Raw genomic sequence first — 22,551 nt, 5'->3', positions numbered from 1 at the left:
GGAGCTATATACTTCGTAGCAGTAATATGTGAGTTTATGAACAGAGGGGTACCCTGGAAAGTTCTATTTCCCAGGGATGAATGGCATGAATAAGCCAGCATATGCTGCAATAGGCACCCGTTCACCTACAAAACCAGTTTTAATATTTGTTTCCTCTCGTCAACAGACAAGGCTTAGCATCCAAGGTCATACTGTAACTTCCTCTGAAATTCATAAAATTGTGCATGTATTAACAGAAATAAAAAGTGTGATACTAATAATAAGCCAGCATATGCGGCAAAAGGCACCAATTCACATACAAAACCAGTTTTAATATTTGTTTCCTCTCGTCAGAACAGACAAGGCTTAGCATCGAAGGTCATGCTGTAACTTCCCTCTGAAATTCATAAAATTGTGCATGTATTAAAAGAAATAAAAGTTGTGCTACTAATAATAAAATCCAGGAAATAAACGATTCTTTCTTCTTCCTTTTTCCCTGCCTGGATCAACGAAAACTGTGGATGTTCATCATTCTTAAAAATGCTCCTGTCCTTCAAACTTGTGAGAAAGTTCAACCTGTTCAACATGTAACAAGTGGTTAATATTGAAAGCAGAGCATAACACACCTCTCATGATTGACATTGAAGAATTACAAAAAATTGAAACTAGTTCATCTTGCTATGATAAACCACATTCGTGGTTGCTCTATAGGAATTTAAATGTCACAAACAGATATTATCCTTTCAGATTATAGGTAATATCGCATCTCCAATTGCATCCCTTTCAAATTATACCCACACGGTCCATATAATCCATTTCCCTGACATCTTAAGGAACTTCAAAATTATCCCAATAAGTTCACACATTTCCTAATTGCCACTAACACTGCTAGTATAATTTCAGATGATCGTATTCTTAACTACTCTGGTTAATAGTAACCTATTTCCATTGTTTCTTTTATTATTAATTCTTTTTTAGAAAGCCACTGTTTCTATGTTAGATGAGTAAAACTTCCAATGATTACTGCATCAATACAGATCCTAGTTTTTTTAGTACAGCAATATATTTATTTTTCACTTCAGTCATATTCTGTTGATAAATTATCTCTTTTAACCAGAGCAATATAAAAACTAAAAACAATTGAAGAGAAAAGAAATGGCACATATACTCCAACGGAAACATATTATACAAATATATGTACATATATAAATATATATATATATTTAAAAAGTATAGAGGTGATAATGTACCTTCACGAACTGGTCACCATTGATGCCAAGCCCAACTCTTCATCAGCATCAGTCACATCTTCAAAATTGTAAAAGGGATCTGCCTTTGGTCTTGGAGTAATTGCTTCGAAACTATGAAATACAGGATCATCAAAATTAGGGGGTTCCAAGATAATGTAAGCCCCTTTATTTTTGTACCTCTTTTCTGTCCCCTGAAATTGTGGGTAGTCTGGAGCACTAAACAAAGTGATCAGCTTTCCTGACTCCACAATGTGATCGATGGTGTACCCTTCATCCATTCCACCAAGACTTGGTCTCTTTTTTCGTGCATCAGGGCCTTCATGCGATCTGATAATCAACTTCAGTTGAAATTTCTTGAGAAAATTATCAGTGCAATCAGGACCCCACATCAAACCAATTCCTCTCTCGATATTAAAAGAGAGACCCGGAGTCGTTGAAGGATCCGACCACATCACGTCGCCGGGAATCAAGTTGGAACCCTCCCATGAAGGATCAAGAACTAATCTTCTAGCCTTATTTAGTTCTTCAAAAGATCCCAAAGATAATGACTTGGATTCAGGATTGAAAGCCATCCTACGACTCTTCATTCCCTTTGATTTCTTGGGGATCACAGGGATGTGGCGAAATACACCTCCATGTGCAGTGTACACATGTTTACCAATGAGGGAAGCCAAAGGAAGACTTTTAAAGCACCCAAGACATCTACGATACACATGCTTGCCTCTATCACTATATTTTGTCAACACTTCCTTCTCAAAACCATAAATAGAAGTGCAATACTTTGATTCATGATTTCCTCGCAAAAGATACACCCTTTTTGGCATGAACACTTTCCAAGCTAACACAATTAGGAAAGTTTCGAGACCCCAAGCACCTCTGTCAACATAATTTCCATTGAAGACAAAGAATCGATTTTCTGAGGGAAGGCCAGCATCACGGAGAAGGAAAAGAAGGTCGTGCAACTGCCCGTGAAGGTCTCCGACGACAACAACTGTGGATTCTGAGGCTAAGTTGTCAATGGTGACGCAATTGGCCTCTTTGTGGAGGATCTGGGTGGCACAAATGACCAAACTATCAAAAACCTCAACAGGAAACACGTCTGGCAATTGGGCCGGCTTAAGATTTCTAGACGCCCAGTCGAAGACTGACATGAGGTTTTGGACCCAGTTAAGGGTGAGCTCGCCATCATGAGGCCAACCAATTGGGGTTTGAAGCAACTGTGATGATGGGTTGTTTTCAGATTCTAAGTTGGTAGCTATGGAAGGCGATGAATTGAAGACTGGCGGTGTTGCCGCTTCTGCAACTTCTACTGGTGCTGCATCAGATTGTTGATCTTCAGATGCTGGAAGTGGAGGATTGCATGATGGAGATGTTGCAGCATCAGCATTCTCAAACGTGTCTCTGTCAACAAATTGTGAACCCTCCTAACATAAAAACAAAATATTGTTTTTTAAGATTAGGCACATTAACAATCAGTATGGGTAACATAATTTCAAAATAGCATTATATGACAATCCCAATATACCATTTATGATTTGGCACATTTACATCCTTATTAATATTCAATGTCACTAAAAAGAAAAAAAAGAAAAAAAAAAACCAACATACATTACATTCAAGTTGTAACAAAATCCATGCACAACAAAATTTCATAAACATCAAAATTCAAATAAAAGGCATGCTAGGCTAACTTAATGACGCAAGCCTAAAAAGAGAAATAAATAAGAAAAAGGCATGCTATGCCCGGTTTAGTCTCACCACACCCACCATTTTCATTTTAATCCACATTTGAATCGACAAAGTTGCAACTATTTTAATCTATTAAAAACCGGTTTACTCTATTGTTACGTTCTTTTAGCTAGTGAATTATGAACAAAAAAGCATTTTCCAATCAACTAAGCCACTCAATCTTTTAACTAATAATTCATTTAATCACACCATATTAACCTCATGTTCTTTTAAGTATTGTAACAAAATCCATGAACAACAAAATTTCATATACTTCAAAATTCAAATAAAAGGCATGCTAGGCTAACTTAATGATTGCAAGCCTAAAAAGAGAGATGCATAAGAAAAAAGGCAAGACTATATCTACGCCTAACCGGTTCCTCAACACAAGACAGCTGTTCAGGTGCAGGCAAGGTGGAGGGCTCTGCCTGATGAGATGCTGACGGGACAGCAGTAGAACTAGGTTGCAGAACTTCCCTTCTTCTCTTCCTGGGTTTAGGTTTTAGGGTCTGTAGTTGCTCATTGTGGGGGGGCAGTTGTGGGTCGTCATGAAGGGCATGCACAGGCACGTCATGCTCGTCATGCGCCGGCAATTCCACAGCGTATGGAGGACCTACTAAACCAGCTGGTGATAACCAGAAAACAAAAATAAATAAAAAATCATAAATTTTAAAAAATATATATATAAAAGAAAATGTAGAGCCGTGCGGCTAAAAAAATCAGAATTATTAATAAATTTCAAAGAAACCAGAATGCACTTACCTATCCGCGGCCCTCTCAAAGGAAACCTGCCAACCCAGCTGTTAATGTACAGGGGAAAGTGCCCGTGGTCAACAAGATTTAAATCTTTCTTTGGCCCCTTCTTTCTTACTTCAACCACCACATCAGGAAGCTCTGGTATCGAATCTAGGTCTATATTCTCAAAACCTAATTGCCTAGCATAGTTGTTTGGTTTGTGAGGGACAACTATGTGATAATTGATGCACAGAGTGACTGAACATGCCTTAGCCAGCTGAAGGGCATAACGCTCATAACCCTCCCCTAGAAGAGTATGGCTAAGCCTCTGATAAGGCTGCTGTATGAACTACAATAGAAAATACAAAATAAATTAATTAAGAACTATAGCTTCAAAATTTGGTTGCATTTAAATAAGAACTGTATTTAAGTCTTTTAAAGACTTACATTTTCATCAGTTGCATTCCCCAGAATTTCCATATAGGATCCAAAATTGGGAACTGTGTTCCCATTCAAGCGTTTATGGAGAAGGTGGGACCACGGCACCATTAATGGACACTCCATCGGGAGATCCACTGTCTCCCCTATCAGCTTTATGCGTAGTGGCTTTATATGCTCTAGGGCAAAAACCTGGACAAGTAATAAACAAAGATCAGGAAAGTAGAGAAGTTAAAACATCAAATCCAAGTTTAGTTGAAGTGAGAATGGTGCTGTTTGATATTGAATCATGCAAATACTTACCATGAGAGCGTATGCCAAGCCGTTTACGATTCCTCGATCCAAAGAATTGTACAAGCTCGCCCATGCAGCTGCGCCCCACGCATAGCTGCCAACCTCCTGAAGATTGTCCAAGAGCCCCAAATATTGGGCAGAAACTAACCCAGTGCAGTCATCGGGTATTATATATGACCCAATGACATACATGAGATAGGCTCTAAGATAGTGTGCCCACCCATCCTCATCTGGACGTACTGGGTTATTACTATAATTTTCTCTTAACCAACTAAGCCTAATCCTCCCTCCATCCAAAGACTCTGGAGGAGGATTGATACCAAAAGCATTCAAAAATAAAGTTTCTGTTTTCCCTATCCTGCCAATAACCGGTCTACCGTCAATTGGCATACCGGTGATGAGAAGGACATCTACTAAACTAAAATAGAGTGAATAGCCATTAAAGGTAAAACACTTTAAATTACGATCATAGTGTCGTAGCAAAGCGTTTACCATGGTACAATCCAACCTCATTTGGAACTTAAAACGTTCAAAGAATCCTAAACCTATCCTAGTTAATGCCTCCCTAAGGTCCTCAGTTATTGGCCAACGCACCAAATTGTTCAACGGTTCATGTGGCGTCTATTAAAAAAAGAAAAAAGAAATATTAGTGTCTAGTTATACTACTGCTGGCCAGCCTTGCAATATCTGAAATATAATGGGCAATGAGTTACTTACATGAGGGGCCAGAGCTGGGGCTGGAGCTAGAGCCAGAGCTTCCATATCTTCAAAAGAATTAAAGAAAACCCCAAATTTCAGATGGTGAGTAAATAACGTAAATGTTAAATATGTTATGTACCATTTCAAAGACAATACAAAAAACAAAGTACAATCACATGTAATATGTTATGTTAAATATGTCATTAAAGAGAGTATAAACCACCTTAATGACATTACATTGGGTTATATTCCATAAGCTTAGATTAATTTAATCTCAGGCCCCAAAAGCCTTAATAGACCAAGAAAGATTATAGCTAGTATAATTATATGTGAAGGATCTCAATGTTTAATTTGTCTACTCTATGTGAAGGATCCCTATTAGGGATCTTGAATTTGGGTTGAGGCTCAAGGATAAAATCGCTGAAACCTGCCCCCTCAACTGCCTTAATAAGCCCAAAATCAATCAGCAAGCTAAACATATTTCATTCAAAAAATCCTAACCAACCACCAGACTAAACATTTTTAGTAAATTTAGGCTTTAGTCAAAAAAAAAATTTCACTTTTGGAAAAAGCCAAAGCTTTTTAAAGAAAGACAGAAAAACCTCTCAACTTTCAAATCAAAGACATGCAAATGTAAAGGATTCCTTAAGAAATCCAAAAATAAATAAGGGCAATTTTGTCCATTTTGGCTTCTTTTACAAAATTTCTCTCTCCTTTGTGTTTTTCCAAAGTCTCCCAACATTTTTCATAAACAGCAGCCATTTAAACATAATCATTCAAGAAAACAAAAAATCCTAACTAACCATCAGACTAGACATGTTTAAGTAAAACAGCAGCCGTATAATCAAGTAAAAAACACGTGCATTTAAACTCAATCCTAGCAGAAAACCATGTAAACAATTCCAACACAGAAAAGAACAGCTACACCCTAGCAGTCTCAATCAATCCTAACAGAAAATCAACATATACATTTAATTACATAATTAAAGTTCAATTATACCTCAAAAGCAGCACCAACAGTTCCAGCACAACCTAGCTCAACTTACTCAATTTCTGTCCAAAAATAGAAAAAACCCCATCAATATGAAATTCAGAAACCAAAAACCTTGTTTAAACCCTACTTAAACCCTCAAATTAATGTAGCCGACCTCTAATTTAGGAGAAACCCATTCAAATCCAAAACCCCAATTTAGCAGAAAACCCAATCAAAACCCCTCTAATCGAAACTCTAATAAACCCTAAAATTAGTAAAAACCCCCAATCGAAACCCTAATCTAGCCCAAAATCCTTACCCAGCGACGGAAAAGAGGAGACAGCTACTGTAGAGGCGAGAGGTTTTCAGAGGTTTCGATCGAGAGAGATGAGAGTTTTTATAGGTTCTGGGACGTTGCAGAGGTTTTCGATCGATGGACAGAGAGGAGGAGGTTTGAGGTTTGAGATTCTAATCGATCATACCAAAGGGGTAAAAAAAAACATTTGAAGCGGGCACTATGCGTGTCATGCGCGACCCGCGGGTCGACATGCAGGTTCAGTTCGGGTTCACGGGACCTGGCTCCCGAACTCAATCAAGGCCGTTGACTCTGCATACCGGTCAGCAGGATCGACGGTTGCCATGCTTTTGGTCTCTTAATTTCCAGTAAAGGTCATATATTTTCTCGGGACATGCCCTGCTATGTAGAGAACCCTCAAAGCGACATTATTACTTTTTGTCTTTTTTATTATTTTAAAATATTGGCCCTTATAAAATTACTTTATATAAAAAAAGTTAATGATATTTACTGTTGGCTGAGTAATGAATTAGGAATATTTTTAGGGACTTTTGATGTTAAACAATTGGCACTATTTCAAGAGTTGATTATGTTAGACTGGGCCAACAACTATCTTGATGAACTTAATCCAGACTTAACGTGATCTCGTGCTACTAAGCTTTATCTGTGTTTACTATTTTCTGGTATAGTTATCTTGTATAGAATAAATACCTTATTAATAATTATCTTGCTAAGAGTTTGTCTCCATATAAACTTGTTAACTCTCTGTACATTAAACACATGAAATGCTCACCTGTCAAGCGTGGGTTGGGTTTATTTTTTCCCGTTCACTCTGTCACATCTAACAAATAACAGAGGGGAAAAACAGAAAGAATCACTTTTAGATCATTATGCTAACAGTAATGGTAAAATTACCAGATGTAATGGCCTTCTTTATGGTCCCGTAATCACCGAGATTTGAGACCAGCTCAATCTCAACCCTTTATTAATTATGCATGGCAGAAAAAGAAAAAAAAAAGTGAAAAGTAAGGGGCAGGACAAAGGCCAAACAGAGTTATTATAAAAGATTGGGTGGGTGAAAACATTTGGGCCGGGTATTAAAAATGATAAAATCGTCCACATAAAAGATGATGGTGATCTGTATCTACTAGCACTACCATATTTTTCAGATCCTGTCGGTTGTATATTAAAATAAATAATTATGATCTATATAATGAATGTGTATTTATTTATTAATTTTGTCGTATATTCATATTATAATATATTAGACTAGTAACACTACGTACCAGTATGATCCTCACACTGTACAATGAATGATTAATAAAGATGATCCTGTATGAGCAACACACATGTATAATCAAAATTTATGTTTTTTTCTGGCTCCTTTTTGCATCAACAATTACAGCAGCCCCCACCTGACGTTTAATAAAGAAATGCCTCAACGGCATGCATCTTCTAAACTTGGCGAAAAGAGGAAAATAAAAGATAAAAACAGGTTATGTATGCATCTTCTGAATTAAATTGGGGTGGACTTGGATGAACTGCATGCTTTGTTTATATGGGACTGGAGGCCCGGGTTGCTCCTGATCGATGGACAAATGAATATGTAACCTCTTCAATGCTCTGCAATTTTTGCAGATCACAGAACCATTGATTGGGGTGGTTGATCAGTTAATGGCTTGGACCTTATAATATACATGGATGGGTGGGGGATGCCTTCTTTCATATCTTTTTCCAGTTTTTGGCCATACCCTTCTGTAGCTTCAACAACAAATTGCACAACTACAGATCAGCTTGAAATAATTCACACACACACATATATATACTATGATATCTTTTCATTTTATGATTCATAGCTAACTAGCTAGGTCCGATGAGTCTTAATTTAATTGAATGAGACAAATTAATTAATTATACAGGACAAGTTTTATTAATATATGCATTTCCAATTAGAAACCCAATATTAGTTTTGTGTAGGTATATATGATATTATGCTCATTCTGATGTCATAATATCACATTCGTCTTCAATTTGCTGTCAGGATATTTTGACATGCAAGCATGCACTTGAGTCTTGACTACTGTGCTCATTTCCAATTAGAGAGTTCTTCAGGGCCCTTCCACTATTCAAAAGGCTTTCAAGACAGTTGAGGTGCCGACGATGGATGCAGAGTCCTCATCAAAAGCTGTTCACATTCCTCCCCGATTTCAAGGCTTTTCGGGTTTGCAAATGGTCTCTGCCATTGTTAGTGGCTGCCTTGGAATTGTCTACTTGTTCTTGGGCATCTGGACTTTAGAAGAGAAGCTGAGGAATACACATACTGCCTTGCCTTTGAATTGGTGGCTACTACTTTGTGTCAAGGCTTCACATGGTTGTTAGTTGGTTTAACTATAAGCATCCGGGGGAAACAACTTCCAAGACAACCGTCAAGGCTGCTGTCTATCCTTGCATTCTTGTTTTCTGGAATTGTCTATCCTCTATCGCTGTTTTCGGTGATTTTCAGAAAAGAATTTTATGTGGAGACTGTTTTAGATGTCCTGTCATTTCCAGCAGCAACATTGCTGCTGTTATCTGTTTATAAGGGCTATAAATATGATGATGGTTATTCAAGCCTCGATAGCAATAACCTTTATATGCCTCTGGTGAGACCAATCAGATTAGCAAAGCTGGATTTTTCAGTAAAGCCTCACTTCGGTGGCTAAATTCATTGATGAAAAAGATTTTCCTGTCTGGTTTCTTTGCTTTGTTAAAGACTCACTCTCTCTGCTGCTCCTCTGCTGCTTAATGCCTTCATTTTGGTTGCTGAGTGAAAAGAAAGTTTCAGATATGAAGGTTATGCGTTAACCTTATCACTTTTCCTTTCGAAGACCATAGAATCCTTATCGCAAAGGCAGTGGTACTTCCGATCCAGGCTTATTGGTATGAAAATTAGGTCTTTGCTCACTGCAGCCATTTACAAGAAGCAATTGAGATTGTCTAATGCTGCTAAGTTGATACACTCAGGTGGTGAGATAATGAACTATTTTACAGTGGATGCTTATAGGATTGGTGAATTCCCATTTTGGTTCCATCAAACTTGGACAACTGTCCTCCAGCTGTGTCTTGCATTGGTAATTCTTTTCCGTGCCGTTGGACTAGCTACATTTGCATCATTGGTGGTGATAGTTTTGACTCTGGTTTGCAATGCTTCACTTGCTAAGTTGCAACATAAGTTTCAGAGTAAGCTTATGGTGGCCCAAGATGAAAGACTGAAGGCTAGTTCTGAGGCACTTGTGAACATGAAGGCGTTGAAGCTATATGCATGGGAAACCCATTTCAAAAATGCAATAGAGAAATTAAGGAAGGAGGAGCAGAAATGGTTGTCTGTAGTGCAGTTAAGAAAAGCATATAATACCTATCTGTTTTGGTCATCTCCTGTTCTGGTCTCTGCTGCAACATTTGGAGCATGTTACTTTCTCAAGGTTCCATTGCATGCAAATAATGTTTTCACTTTTGTAGCAGCTGTCCTTGTTCAGAACCCCATTAGATCTATTCCTAAGGTTATTGGGGTTGTCATTCAAGCCAAGGTTGCATTTGAACGCATTGTAAAATTCCTTGAGGCACCAGAACTGCATCTAAAGGTGACCAATTGATCAAACAAGAAGAGAGAAACAGGAGACATAGGTTTGAAGCCATTCATACAGTATCTGAAACAGGAGTGGGCTCTTGTACTTCTCAACGGCAGTTTTTTTACACCTCATTTTCATTATTCGTCAGATAGTACAGAACTCTTGGATGGCTACTAATGTTGATAATCCCGATGTTAGCACCTTGCGATTGATCGTGGTTTACTTATTGATTGGATTTTCTGCAACATTTCTTTTGCTGTTCAGGTCTCTTACAACAGTTGTTTTGGGTCTTGAGGCATCAAAGTCTTTATTCTCACAGCTACTAAACTCCCTTTTCCATGCACCTACGTCTTTTTATGACTCAACACCTCTGGGAAGGATGCTTAGTCGGGTAGGCATTTTCAAACAGAAAGTTTGGTTATATGTTAGGAGGAATTCAAGGAACTAATACTTTTACGGACGCCTTTTCTCGTATAGGTTTCATCTGATCTGAGTATCGTAGATCTCGATATTCCATTCAACTTAGTCTTTGCTTGTGGGGCTGCCATCAATGCTTCTTCCAATCTCGCAGTACTTGCTGTTGTTACCTGGCAAGTTCTCTTGGTCTGCATACCAATGGTCTATCTGGCAATTCGCCTACAGGTAATGCTAAGCCAAAGCTACATTCCTTTAACCGGCTAGCAGATGCTATGGGAGGTACTAGTCATAACATCCTTATCCCAACATTCAGACCAGGAAATATGGGAGGTACTAGTCAAGTCCTATAATGCTTGTTTTCTGTAGTATTCGGTTTTGAATGTTGAAAGTATGGTTGCAAATTTCTCTAAGCAAAGAGTTATCTGTACATTATGAAGGTTCTTGGGAAGTGGCAGCTTCGAGACGCTGTTCAGGAGAAAGGTGGCTTAGACTCCTCAGGTAAGTTTTGATATATCAGTGTGTGATGTGCAATGTTTCCTGTTAATTGTGATCAGCAGCAGCGACTGATTGACCTGTTTTGCAGTTGTAGATGATGGATCAAATTGGAGCATGGGACAAAGGCAATTGTTCTGTTTGGGGCGTGCTCTTTTGAGGAGAAGTCGGGTACTTGTCTTGATGAAGCAACAGCATCAATCGACAACGCCACTGATATGATTCTGCAGAAAACTATATGGACCGAATTTGCAGATTGTACCGTGATTACGGTAGCTCACAGGATACCAACTGTGATGGATTGCACAATGGTTCTAGCCATTAGTGATGGTGAGCTTCACTTTCTCTATATCCTCTGTTTTCTTTCCTGGGATATCCTCTCTTTTAAATATCCTTCTCACCCAAGCAGAGAATATACGCCTGTTTTATTCAATCATAATTGTTCAAGAAATACCAGAAAAAACTGTAGGGAATGCTTTTATCCATTTCAGGACAAATAGTGGAGTATGATGAGCCAATGAAGTTAATGAAAAGGGAAGGCTCGCTATTTGGGCAGCTTGTCAAGGAATACTGGTCTCATCTCCAATCTGCAGAATCACAATGAGTGTATGGATGGGGTAGCAGAGAGATGAAACATGATGAAATGCAGGATTGATGCAAACTATTACAATAATTGCTTGCTTGGAGAAGTGCAAAGTGGGGGGAGGAGATGAGGATTGGGAGATCATGTTCTAGGTTGTGTAGCTGAATCCCTGCCTTAAGGCAATGAAAAATAATCGGCTACTTAGTGGAGAACAGAGTCATTTCTTGCAGGAGATGTGAAACTCAAGAGAAGGAAAATAAAATCCAGTATTAATAAAAGAGAAGTATACATTCAATTTTATTACCAAACGAAGTATACATTCAATTTGAAAATTGTCTACAGCATTTGCACCACTAAGCACCTCCCTAGCTCTAACCTAAAATAATAATTCTTCTGATCACAAAGGCTCTTATCACACAACTAGTTTAAGTTACAACTAACAAATAGCCCATTATTTATCTCAAAGTTCTCGTATGGATAGGCTGATAGGTACTTTCATAAGAATAGAAAGTAACCTATTCACACAAGTCCATCAACCAATGAGGTAATCAGTGCCTTCACGAGCTCAATAAATTCAGAAGAGCAAAAACCAGGCCAGCAGGAACAATCTCTGTTGTCCTCAAGGTCCTCCAAGCACTGCATTCTCGATGTCCTCTCTGCTCAGTGCATAACTAAATCTCCTCTCCACATCCTTTTCAAGATTACCCGGTCCGGTCTTTAGATACCTGCATCACAAGTGCAGTATCCAACAGCGGTAACATTTGATATAACAAAAATGTTTAGAAAAAAATTAAAAAAATAGAGCATCATCAAGAAGAAAAGAAAGGAGGATACAGAGCCACGTGAATGGGAAAACCTAGAGCCGGTGCAGGATAATATGAACACTTCCAAGTATTCAGCCATTCGTCTACCCCGTTTTCACCTCCATCTCTTCCCACAACCTCAAGCTTCCCACCTTCAACCATCTCCACCATTTCCTATCCTGTATAACTATCCCATGGCATCAAGTGGACAGTGTCAATTGACTATTCAAGAACCTTTGGATGCGATAAGGAGACTTAGCAGCATATCCAATCCTAAACTCTCCTACCATTTATAGCACAAGAGTCATACCATTCCTATTCTATAGTTTCAGGGGAGCCTTGTAACCACAAGTTGACACCTTTCCCAAATTTCTGAGAGTAGACATTATTGCCTGCAATCCCAGTCGCGCTGAGCCAAATTTTTGGTTCCAAAACAAGTGTCTACTTTAGGTAGCATTTACACCATTTGAGAGTAGACTAGTCTCACCGCAAAAATTCACCATGTACACTACTCCTTCAGTGAAAATTCAATATCCAATTCAATCGTCTCTTGCATCATTAACAGTGTAAGCACTTACCTCCAACATAGAATATGTATAACTCAATTTGACCCATGCCCAACAACCAGGCGAGAAATCACAACAAAACAAAGTGTAAAGTGTATAAATTTATTTTGAATCTCATTAAATTCATGAACTTTTTTTCTAGAAAATTATCTCTAAAACCCTAACTACACCACCAACCAATCAAGCATCCAATACTCAAACTAAAACACTTTTACACGAACACAGCCAATCTCAAAAACACAAAATAGCAGAAACCCGGCTGAGAAAACAGAAAACCAACCTTACATAGAGATCGGTGACGTCGAGTGAGAGCTGGGCCTGCCACTCTGGCTTCTCAACCAGCCAAACGGCCCGGTCCTCTTTGCTCTGGTAAAACCCCAAGTTCCTAAGCCAGGCCTCAATGCAAGGGAGGCTGTGAGAGTACAGAGGCTTCTTCTTGTCCGGTAGCCTCTTCAGCCACTCGTCCTCCGGGGCTGAGAGCTCTTCTTCTGCCTCAGAGGGCTTTGAAAATACTGAGACTGAGAGCTTTCTTGAAGAGTGAGTGAGGGGATATGGGGTTATTTTTGGTAAAAGTGAAGGATAAGGAGTTGGGTATCTTGGAAAAATTGAGGAAGGCATAGAAGAGAAGATGATGAACTGAGAAACAGAAATGGTGTACATGATTCTATTTTTTAATTAATACCCAATTTAGACTTGAGAATTTGAGGGAGAAGTTTGCAGTTTTCAGGTTTGAAGAGAGAGTTTGAAACAGAGCACGCCAAGCTCATTATATTCTTCCATCTTTGAGTTTGGGGAAGGATAGAGCAGCACAACACAACAATAAAATGCTACCCTTTTTTTCAACTGAAAAAGAAAGAAAAAGAAAAAGGAGAATTGAGATGGGCCAAGTGGCCCAAATCAGCCAAGTGGGCTACAGTATCGTACAGTACCTTGGGCCTTATGGGCCTCCCTTCACTTTAAATCAGTTCAGGAACATTCCTGCCGCCAAATTTTGTTTCCCGCCCAAGCGTCTTCTGCGCCGTCGTTTTTCTCCTGGAAACGACGTCGTATTTTTGCTTCCGCCTCTCCCTTAATTCCTCATTTTCACCCCACTTCTTCTCTGTAGCCAAAGTCTGTCTCTTTCTCTGTGTGTCAAAAAAAAAAAAAAACGATGGCATCTGATCCAAACTCCGGTGACGCAATCACCGACTACAGCCAAACGCAGCGCATAGTGCTCCTCGTAGACCTAAACCCACTGCTCGATCTCCAAGACCCAACTCCATTTCTGACCTCTCTCCTCTCCTCCGTTAAAACCCTTCTCTCCTTCCCTCCACTCGCCTCTTCTCTCTTTGCCTTCAGACTCTTCTTTTCATCTCTCTCTCCACTGCTCTCCTCCTCCAAACTCCCCACTTCTCTCTCCCTTTCTTTTCATCTCCCTACCCACACTTTAGTTTCCCTCTCCCAAGCCCTCAATTCCCTCCCCGCATTTCACCAAGACCCGTCATTGCCTAATTCCTCTACGCCCCGGGCTTCGTGCCTCGCCGCCTCCTTGCACCAGCTCGTGCATGACTATGCCTGGGACCCCGTGATCTGTGATTCAGCCACGGGTATGTTTTCAAATTGTGATTCTGTTGCTGTAAGGTCTAATCTAGTTGTTCTGTTTTCGCCCCTTTGTATGTCTGTAAACTGTTTGTCAGAATTCCTGAATGTGGGAGTGGATGATGAGTCTTTGGAAAATGTGAATGTGTTTTGCAAGAGATTTCACGGTTTATTTGAGAATGTAAATAATGCATTTGTCAGTCGAGATATTCAATGTGGTTGGGTTGATGTCAGGTACAAATTAGAATGTGGTCAGGATAAGGTTGGGAATGATGAGGATAGGATGCGATTTGGGTTTCTCAAGAGTGGGATTAGGAGTTTGGGATGGGGATTTTGTTCGACGGATTCAATCGTTCTTGGTTCTGCTCTTGTTCCTTTTGGATTGATTTATCCAGAGATTGGGATTTCACCGAAGTTTTTTGGTTGTAATGATTGTCATAAGAAAGTCTACACGCATTTGAGTCTCGAGATATTAGATGTTATTGGGAAGCCTTTGGAATGCAAGTTTTGTGATCTTAAATTGGTTGATTTGAAGATGTTTCCTAGAAATACAGCAGACGATGTTTTCTTTTCCCTGGAAATCATGAATTCACAACCAAGAGGTGATGAACTGAAGAAAATGTTCTGGGAAAATTTTGGCAGTGGTGTGACAAAATTCCAGGTTAAGGCTTTGCAAAAGTACAATGAGTTTTTGAAATTCAAGGGGCACTTATCTGATCCTCTTCTTGTAAGTGAAGTTTCCGAAAAACCTGGTAAAGATGGAAAAGAAAGTTCTGTCAATCTTTTTGCAGATAAGGTTCTTGAGATGCTACAAATGGACTTGGGTGAGATTGCGCAGAGAAAATCGGCACCGATTTGGGAGATTCTCTTGAGTTTCTTATATAGGTATGGTCAGGGAGCATTAGTGTCTCTTTCAAATGACAGTGGTGTATCATATATGGGAATCCTTAAGCCTTTCACAGTTTCTTCGGCTCTGCTGTTTATTGTGGATGAAGGATTTCACCCTCAGGAAAAAGTTTATGATAATGGTGGAGGAAATGTGGACCAATTAAGTCCAAAGATGAACAACAAGATTTGCAAACCGAATGCTGATTTGAATCAAACTGAGCCTTCACCATCTAATAAGCATTCTGCAGGCAAGGATGGAAGGAAGCGGAATAACAAAAGAAAATCAAATTTGCTACAAGACCTCACATGGAATGCCTTCTGTAAGGCAGCATTTGAACACACAGAGCTAGGTTTGGAAGAGGTTTACTTCGTCAGGGAATGTAATAACTCAAAAAAGATGAGATTTCTGAAATGCTGGATGAAACAGATTAAAAAGTCTAGCCTCATTATGGAGAAAGAATCCCAGACATTCCAGCCCAATAAAAAAGAGATGGACAATAGGTTGGATAACTTGCACCAAGAAAGTGAACAGCCAGTTCCTTCATCTGCTTCAGTTGGAGAAAATTCTTTAACTGTGGCTTCCGGAATACAGGATGAAGCTGCTCTGGAATTTAGATCAGAAACCTCGGAAGACTTTTTCAGTAATCTATCCAATAAGATCCAACAAGGACTTGAATATGAAGCAGTGGACTTGGGGACTTTGGCATATCGGCTTGTGAATTCATCCATATTTTGGTTAAAGCAAAAGCGTGACAAAGAACCCCTTTCAGAGAGTCAAACTCCTCTTGTAAAATCTGGTGATACTGATGATTTGGTTGCTGCTGAGGTGTTAAAACTTTTACTGAGAGATCCCAAGGATATCAATGCAAGGCACAAAAGCAGTGGTCTATCTTTTAAAGCATCTGGTTCAGAATCTGAAGGACTTACTTCAGGAAAAATAGTTCGAGAGTATCCTTTCTTATTTATCACTGAACTAATTTTTGTATTATGCATTAATCCAGTTATATCTCAACTATTGTGAAAATTTGTCTCCGCTTATGTTTACTTTTCCTTCACGCGTACTAGATATGAATTGCAGGTATTTTTCCGGATGGAGATACTACAGTCAGAGGTTGGTGCAAGTATTGCAGAGTCTATGAAACAGAAGTTTGTAAAACATATTTGCTCATTTTTGGAGAAAATTCGGTGTCATCTGGATGGAGGCTTCTTTGGTAACTGGAGCATAGATGATTACGTTGAAAGTATCATAAAAAGCAGGTAATAAGTTTGTACCAGAGTTGAAAACTCCTAACCATGAATTGTAATCTTTACCTTCTATAATGGATGTTGAAAACTCAATAGTGGATGAATGCTTTTTTGAGACTTCATGGCTTTGTCTTAAAGGCCAGAGCACACTACATCCAATCTATTGTTCATATCTCAACAAATACACATATCCAGTGCCACTGTTCCACTTTCCTGTGGGATATTATTACTCATCTAACAAATGCTGTCTTACGTACCTGTGCAATTATGCAAGATTTAAGGAAAGAAGCTTTCTTTATTATTCTAGATGAATTAAGCGTATTTCCTTGTTAGTGTAGATTTGCAAGATATAGGCCAGTTATGCACATCTTATCTATGTTTCTCTGAATGAGTGTGGAATACGTATACAGCTTTTGCAATAACATATTTGTCTACAGTATGATCGTTGAGGTGATGGAACTTACATAATCCATTCCTCTGTCATTAGTTTTCCACAAGTACATGTGCAGGCGCTGCATTTGTGTTTGAAGAAGGAAGATTAAGTGGATGGACTAATCTTTGAATTCCCAAATTTTCAGGTACTGTGAGACACTTGAAGATGTGGTTCACAGAATCTATACAAAAATGGATTTGTTGCTGTTTGCTGATGAGGAACCCCCTAATAATTTACTCAACAGTGAGGATAGCAATCAATCCTACAGAGAAAAACCAGAGAGAGATGAAGTGGATGAAAATAATGGAATCAAGGAATTAGTATCAGCAGAAGATGAGCCCCTTCGTCCGCTGAAGATTGATAATGCAAGACCCAGTGCCCAAGAGATTAAACAGAAGGAGCATGCTCACAAGTTAATTGAAGCCCAAGGGAGGAGAGAGAGAGCTCGGAGATTTGCTTCTTTTACAAGAGGGGTGCCTGATTTGCAGAGAATTTGGGCCCCAAAACAGCCGAAGGCATCGAAATCAAAGTCAAATCCTCATCGAAAGCGGTTTAAAAGGAAGGACCATAGAGGTTCCTGTGATGATAGAGTATGTGAAACCCCAATGTCAGGAAACAAACGATCATGCCAACGGGGCAGCTGCTTTGAAGATAATGACTATGGTAATGAGTCATGCGGTGTTTCTGTTTCTAAAGCATTGTTTCAGGATGACCGGTGAAATGGAGCTGCAATGCAATGATGTGAATTCTCCTCCAAGCATTTGCCAAATAGACACTGGAAGCATATATATGCAAAGTCTAACCAAAAGCCGCTCAACTTAACCAGTTCATTGAAGTGCAACTTTTCTTTTTAACTCTAATTTTATTACCAATTTTCTGTGAAATGATTCTTTTATTCTTTTAGCCACGTGCAAGATGAAAGTGCCGTTGGTAATCACTGCGCGAATATTTCATTTGCTCAGCTCTATACATTTCTGAATTTGAACTGCATAAAAATTAACAAAAAATATGTGATTTTTTTTTTCTTCTGCTTAGTGTTCCTTTCTGTTGGGGGAAGGGGTTCAGACAGAGTCTTCCAACATGCGAGTCTAAACTAAACCCATTTTCACAAACACCACACTCCAATTCATGAAAGTCGTCACTCCCATTTCCCGCCAATTCTCAACTGTCAAACAACAACTACAAGCCTTGACATCATCGATCAGAAAAGCCGAACCTGCCCCTCGGGACCCATCTCTTGCAGCTCAAGTGTTTGGTAAAATATTGGACCAAGACCCAGATATCAAAACGTTGAAGGAACTCCATGCAAGCATCGCTGTCAATCAACGTCTCCGCTCGGACGCATCACTAGGGATCAAACTCATGAGAGCTTATGCTGCCTGCGGAGAACCAAGAATCACACGCCACCTATTCGATAGAATTCCTGAGAAGAATGTCGTCTTCTTTAATGTCATGATCAGGAGCTATGTAAACAACAATTTGTACCACGATGCTCTTCTTGTTTACAAAACTATGTCTCACAATGGTTTTGACCCTGATAATTATACATACCCTTGTGTCCTAAAGGCATGTTCTGGGTCAGATAATTTGTGGGTCGGGTTGCAAATTCATGGCGCTGTTGTGAAAGTTGGCCTTGACATGAATTTGTTTATTGGAAATGGTCTGATTGCTATGTATGGAAAATGCCGTTGTTTAGTGGAAGCTCGGAGTGTTCTTGATCAGATGCCTTGCAGAGATGTGGTTTCTTGTAATTCTATGGTTGCTGGGTATGCGCAAAATGGACGGTTTAATGATGCATTAGAAGTTTGTAGGGAAATGGAGGCATTCAAGCTTAAACCAGATGCTGGCACCATGGCTAGCCTATTCCCGGCTGTGACTAATACTTCAGCTGACAATGTTTTGTATGTTAAGGAGACGTTTATGAAATTGGCTAAAAAGAGTTTGGTTTCGTGGAATGTGATGATAGCAGTGTATGTAAATAATTCAATGCCTGGTGAAGCAGTTGATCTTTTCTTACAGTTGGAGGTGAGTGGGATAGAACCTGATGCAGTCACAATCGCCAGCGTTCTTCCTGCATGTGGGGATCTTTCAGCTCTGTTGTTAGGGAAGCGAATTCATGAATATGTTGAGAGAAAGAGACTTAGGCCAAATTTGTTATTGGAGAATGCATTGATTGACATGTATGCGAAGTGTGGATGTTTACAAGATGCAAGAGAAGTGTTTGATGCGATGAAATTTCAGGATGTTGTATCGTGGACTTCCATGATGTCTGCATATGGCAGGTGTGGACAAGGTCATGATGCTGTGGCACTTTTTCAGAAAATGCAAGACTCAGGCGTGAGTCCTGATTCAATTGCATTTGTATCAGTTATGGCGGCTTGCAGCCATGCTGGATTGTTAGAAGAGGGGCAGTATTACTTTAAATTGATGACCGAGGAGTGCGGGATAGAGCCTAGGATAGAACACTGTGCTTGCATGGTAGATCTTTTAGGGCGTGCTGGGAGAGTGGATGAGGCATATAGTTTTGTCAAACAGATGTCTCTGGAGCCTAATGAAAGAGTGTGGGGTGCTCTGCTTAGTGCTTGCCGGGTATACTCTAACATGAATGTTGGACTTCTAGCTGCTGATCGCCTTTTCGAATTGGTTCCAGAGCAGTCAGGCTATTATGTCCTGTTATCAAACATTTATGCAAAAGCTGGTAGATGGCAAGATGTCACAACTGTGCGATCAATAATGAAGAGCAGAGGAATCAAGAAAGTACCCGGTGTCAGCAATGTTGAGCTCAAAGATCAGGTTCACACTTTTCTTGCTGGTGACAGATCACATCCTGAGTCTAAAGAGATATATGAAGAATTAGATGTTTTGGTAGGGAAAATGAAGGAGTTAGGTTATGTTCCTGAGACTGATTCGGCTCTTCATGATGTCGAGGAGGAGGAGAAGGAATGCCATCTTGCAGTTCACAGTGAGAAGTTGGCAATTGTCTTTGCCATTCTGAATACAGACCCCGGGACGGCTATCAGAATTACCAAGAATCTTCGTGTTTGTGGAGATTGCCATATTGCTATTAAGCTCATTTCTAAAATAGCCAAACGGGAAATTGTTGTCAGGGATACTAATCGGTTCCACCACTTCAAGGATGGTATATGTTCTTGTGGAGATTATTGGTGACTTGTGAGCCTCCAACCACTAACATCAAGATTTTGCCCCACACTCGGTACTTCTTAAAGCATTCAAGTTTCTGATAGAAACTAAGGGAAGGACTGTGAATGTTGACTGTAATGGTAGAACATTATGTGATTGTAGAGAACCCTTGCCGGCTGCAATCGCTCAGAGGACTCTAACTTCTCATTGATAGTTTGATACATATGAATTGTAATTTGAATATCTTCTAATAAATATTGTTTGATACATATTTTTCCCTCTCTCTGTTTTATAGTCTGTTGCAAAGTTGATAACTCGTCTTTTGGGGTTCTAACTTCTGATGGTCTGCCTTGTCCACCTCTTGCTGCATCTGTTGTTAGTTAATGTCTCTTAGTAGCTAGTTTGCTGGGTAGGGAGTGTTGTTCTAGACTCCGATGGACTCTAGCTATGTCTGGCCCTGTATTGTTAATTGTTCTTGTTTCTGATGGCTTTTCGTGGCTTTTGCTTTCTGTTTGTATCTCTATTTCCTGTTTTGGGTTATTTTGAATACAACATGAATTCCAGACCCAAAAAAAAAACTCGTCTTTTGGACATCATCATTTCAGGGGACAGAGCCAAACTCCAGAGAATCATCATTTACATAATCTTTCTCATCAATTTTTTTTCTCTTACCAAAAAGCTGATCACAATAAGTTAATCAGAAGAACATTATATTATATTATATATATACTAAACGGCAATCCACTCCTACACTGTTCTTTAGCACAGTGTAATGACGGAAATACCCCTCCTTTAAATGTTGTTTTTAGTTTAGTTTTCTCTTCAGCAGCAGTGAATTGCCGAAAATACCCTCAACTTAACCTTTTCTGATCTTCCCTTTTTGCCCCTCCTCCTTTTACTAAAATACATAAATGTAAAAATTAAAAAAAAGAGATAAAGGAATAGATGGAGACAGATGGAAAGAGCAAAAAGATGGAAAAAGAAAAAGGAAAATAGAGAGAGACGGGCGGCCCCAACAAAAGGCAAAGGTTTTTTTAAATTTTTTTTTATTTTTATAACTTCCTATAAATTGTATATTACTTATAATTATATGTATGTTTTAATTAATATATATATATATAGAGAGAGAGAGAGAGTTTATGTCTCATGTAATTAAATGTATGTTTAATCTTGGTGTGTATAAATATAACTTGATGTTTGCTCTAGACAATTAGAATACTACAATTGTTAAGCCCCATTTAATATGCTAATTTTATAAGTGATGTTTATGTATAAAATTAAGAACAATGTAATGAAGGAAATCTTCTCCTTTTCTTATTCACATTAAAAGAAAAAAAAAATCTTATTGGTTCTTACACAAACGGAAAACTCTTCCCTCTCACCATTTTTTTCTCCTACAAACTCTCATCTCTCTCCATGATTGGATTTCTTAAAAAACAAACTTGAAAACCAGAAGATGGTTTGTATGTGCTGCCTCCCAAATTGGATCTTCATTGGAGCTCTCTCACAGCTCAATCATTCTTTACTTCATGAATTCACACGTACGATTTGACCCATCCAAATTTCATTGACAGATCTTATAATTTGACTTGGATTTATTTCACTTCCTCAAGGAAAATCATGGGTTTCAATAAAATTTTGGAAGTCATATGGAGAGAGGGAGAGTATAGGGGGAGAGAAAAAATAGTGGGAGAGGGTTGCGGGTGGGGGTTCGGGATGTAGCTGTGGCATGGGTTACGGGTGGGGATGGGGGTGGTGGGCGAGAAAAATAGTAGGGGGAGAGTAGAGAGAGAGAGGGCAGATGGGGATGGGAAAGAACAAAAAGAATTTTCAACTTTTTTCTTAATTTTTTAAATAAATTTTTTAATGATTTTTTTATTTTAAAATGTTTAAAAAAATATATATATTTTATCTTATCCACGTGTTACAACATTATTGGAGATATGGAGCCCACTTACCTTTCATGTCAGCAATTTAACAGAGTTTCTAACATCACAGACCATTTTTGTTGTGTCATTCGTTATCCTCAAGGTTAGTATGTGTGATCACAAACGGTGTTGTTAGGTTAGTCAAAAACTCATTAGTTCTTTGGCGTGATATATATATCATAAAATATTCTTGAGGTTCACGCGCTTATAACAAATGGTCCTTGTGAAATTTTTTAATTTAAAATTAATAAAATTTTGGTTTTATTTTTAACATTATTTAAAAATATATTTTGTATTTTAAATATACGTGACACTATATTATTGGAGATATGGGCTCCACATATATGCCACATCAACCAACTAATGGAGTTTTTAAAAAATTATTTAAAATTCATAAAACTTAAAAATGAAAAAAACAAAGGATTTAGGGTCCATAAATGGTCCTCAAGGTCAAAATTCTTCTACATATAAAACATGT

General features: G+C 38.8%; 4 protein-coding genes and 1 pseudogene across 5 annotated transcripts; 3 read left to right on the top strand and 2 right to left on the bottom strand.

Annotated features, from left to right (window-relative positions):
• Positions 1-229: 229 nt before the first annotated feature.
• On the bottom strand, positions 230-6,565 carry LOC103333684 (serine/threonine-protein phosphatase 7 long form homolog). The gene is made up of 9 exons (XM_008236578.3): positions 6,416-6,565; positions 6,124-6,176; positions 5,142-5,188; positions 4,434-5,045; positions 4,140-4,322; positions 3,720-4,041; positions 3,332-3,582; positions 1,230-2,653; positions 230-555 (listed from the first exon to the last, which is right to left on the bottom strand). The coding sequence occupies exons 3-8, from the start codon at positions 5,184-5,186 to the stop codon at positions 1,232-1,234; spliced, it is 2,835 nt and encodes a 944-aa protein (XP_008234800.2). The 5' UTR covers positions 5,187-5,188; positions 6,124-6,176; positions 6,416-6,565; the 3' UTR covers positions 230-555; positions 1,230-1,231.
• Positions 6,566-8,485: 1,920 nt separating this feature from the next.
• Positions 8,486-11,634, top strand: LOC103333775 (ABC transporter C family member 10-like; annotated as a pseudogene). Its single transcript, XR_016127017.1, has 7 exons — positions 8,486-10,011; positions 10,148-10,390; positions 10,477-10,641; positions 10,684-10,746; positions 10,854-10,914; positions 11,000-11,238; positions 11,400-11,634. The product of XR_016127017.1 is annotated as an ABC transporter C family member 10-like (transcript).
• Positions 11,635-11,760: 126 nt separating this feature from the next.
• LOC103333685 (tRNA dimethylallyltransferase) lies at positions 11,761-13,659 on the bottom strand. The gene is made up of 2 exons (XM_008236579.2): positions 13,141-13,659; positions 11,761-12,216 (listed from the first exon to the last, which is right to left on the bottom strand). Exons 1-2 carry the CDS (start codon positions 13,518-13,520, stop codon positions 12,111-12,113), a joined length of 486 nt encoding a protein of 161 aa, XP_008234801.1. The 5' UTR covers positions 13,521-13,659; the 3' UTR covers positions 11,761-12,110.
• Positions 13,660-13,960: 301 nt separating this feature from the next.
• LOC103333776 (LIM domain protein) lies at positions 13,961-18,038 on the top strand. Its single transcript, XM_008236667.3, has 3 exons — positions 13,961-16,274; positions 16,392-16,583; positions 17,150-18,038. Exons 1-3 carry the CDS (start codon positions 14,011-14,013, stop codon positions 17,721-17,723), a joined length of 3,030 nt encoding a protein of 1,009 aa, XP_008234889.2. The 5' UTR covers positions 13,961-14,010; the 3' UTR covers positions 17,724-18,038.
• LOC103333686 (Tetratricopeptide repeat (TPR)-like superfamily protein) lies at positions 17,993-20,435 on the top strand. Its single transcript, XM_089053174.1, has one exon. It carries the CDS (start codon positions 18,133-18,135, stop codon positions 20,170-20,172), a length of 2,040 nt encoding a protein of 679 aa, XP_088909300.1. The 5' UTR covers positions 17,993-18,132; the 3' UTR covers positions 20,173-20,435.
• The last annotated feature ends 2,116 nt before the right edge of the window (positions 20,436-22,551 follow it).

The sequence above is a fragment of the Prunus mume genome, linkage group LG5, assembly GCF_029339155.1.
Source record: "Prunus mume cultivar Tortuosa linkage group LG5, ASM2933915v1, whole genome shotgun sequence".
Taxonomy (NCBI): Eukaryota; Viridiplantae; Streptophyta; class Magnoliopsida; order Rosales; family Rosaceae; genus Prunus; species Prunus mume.
This window is presented reverse-complemented; position numbering and strand designations above follow the sequence as displayed.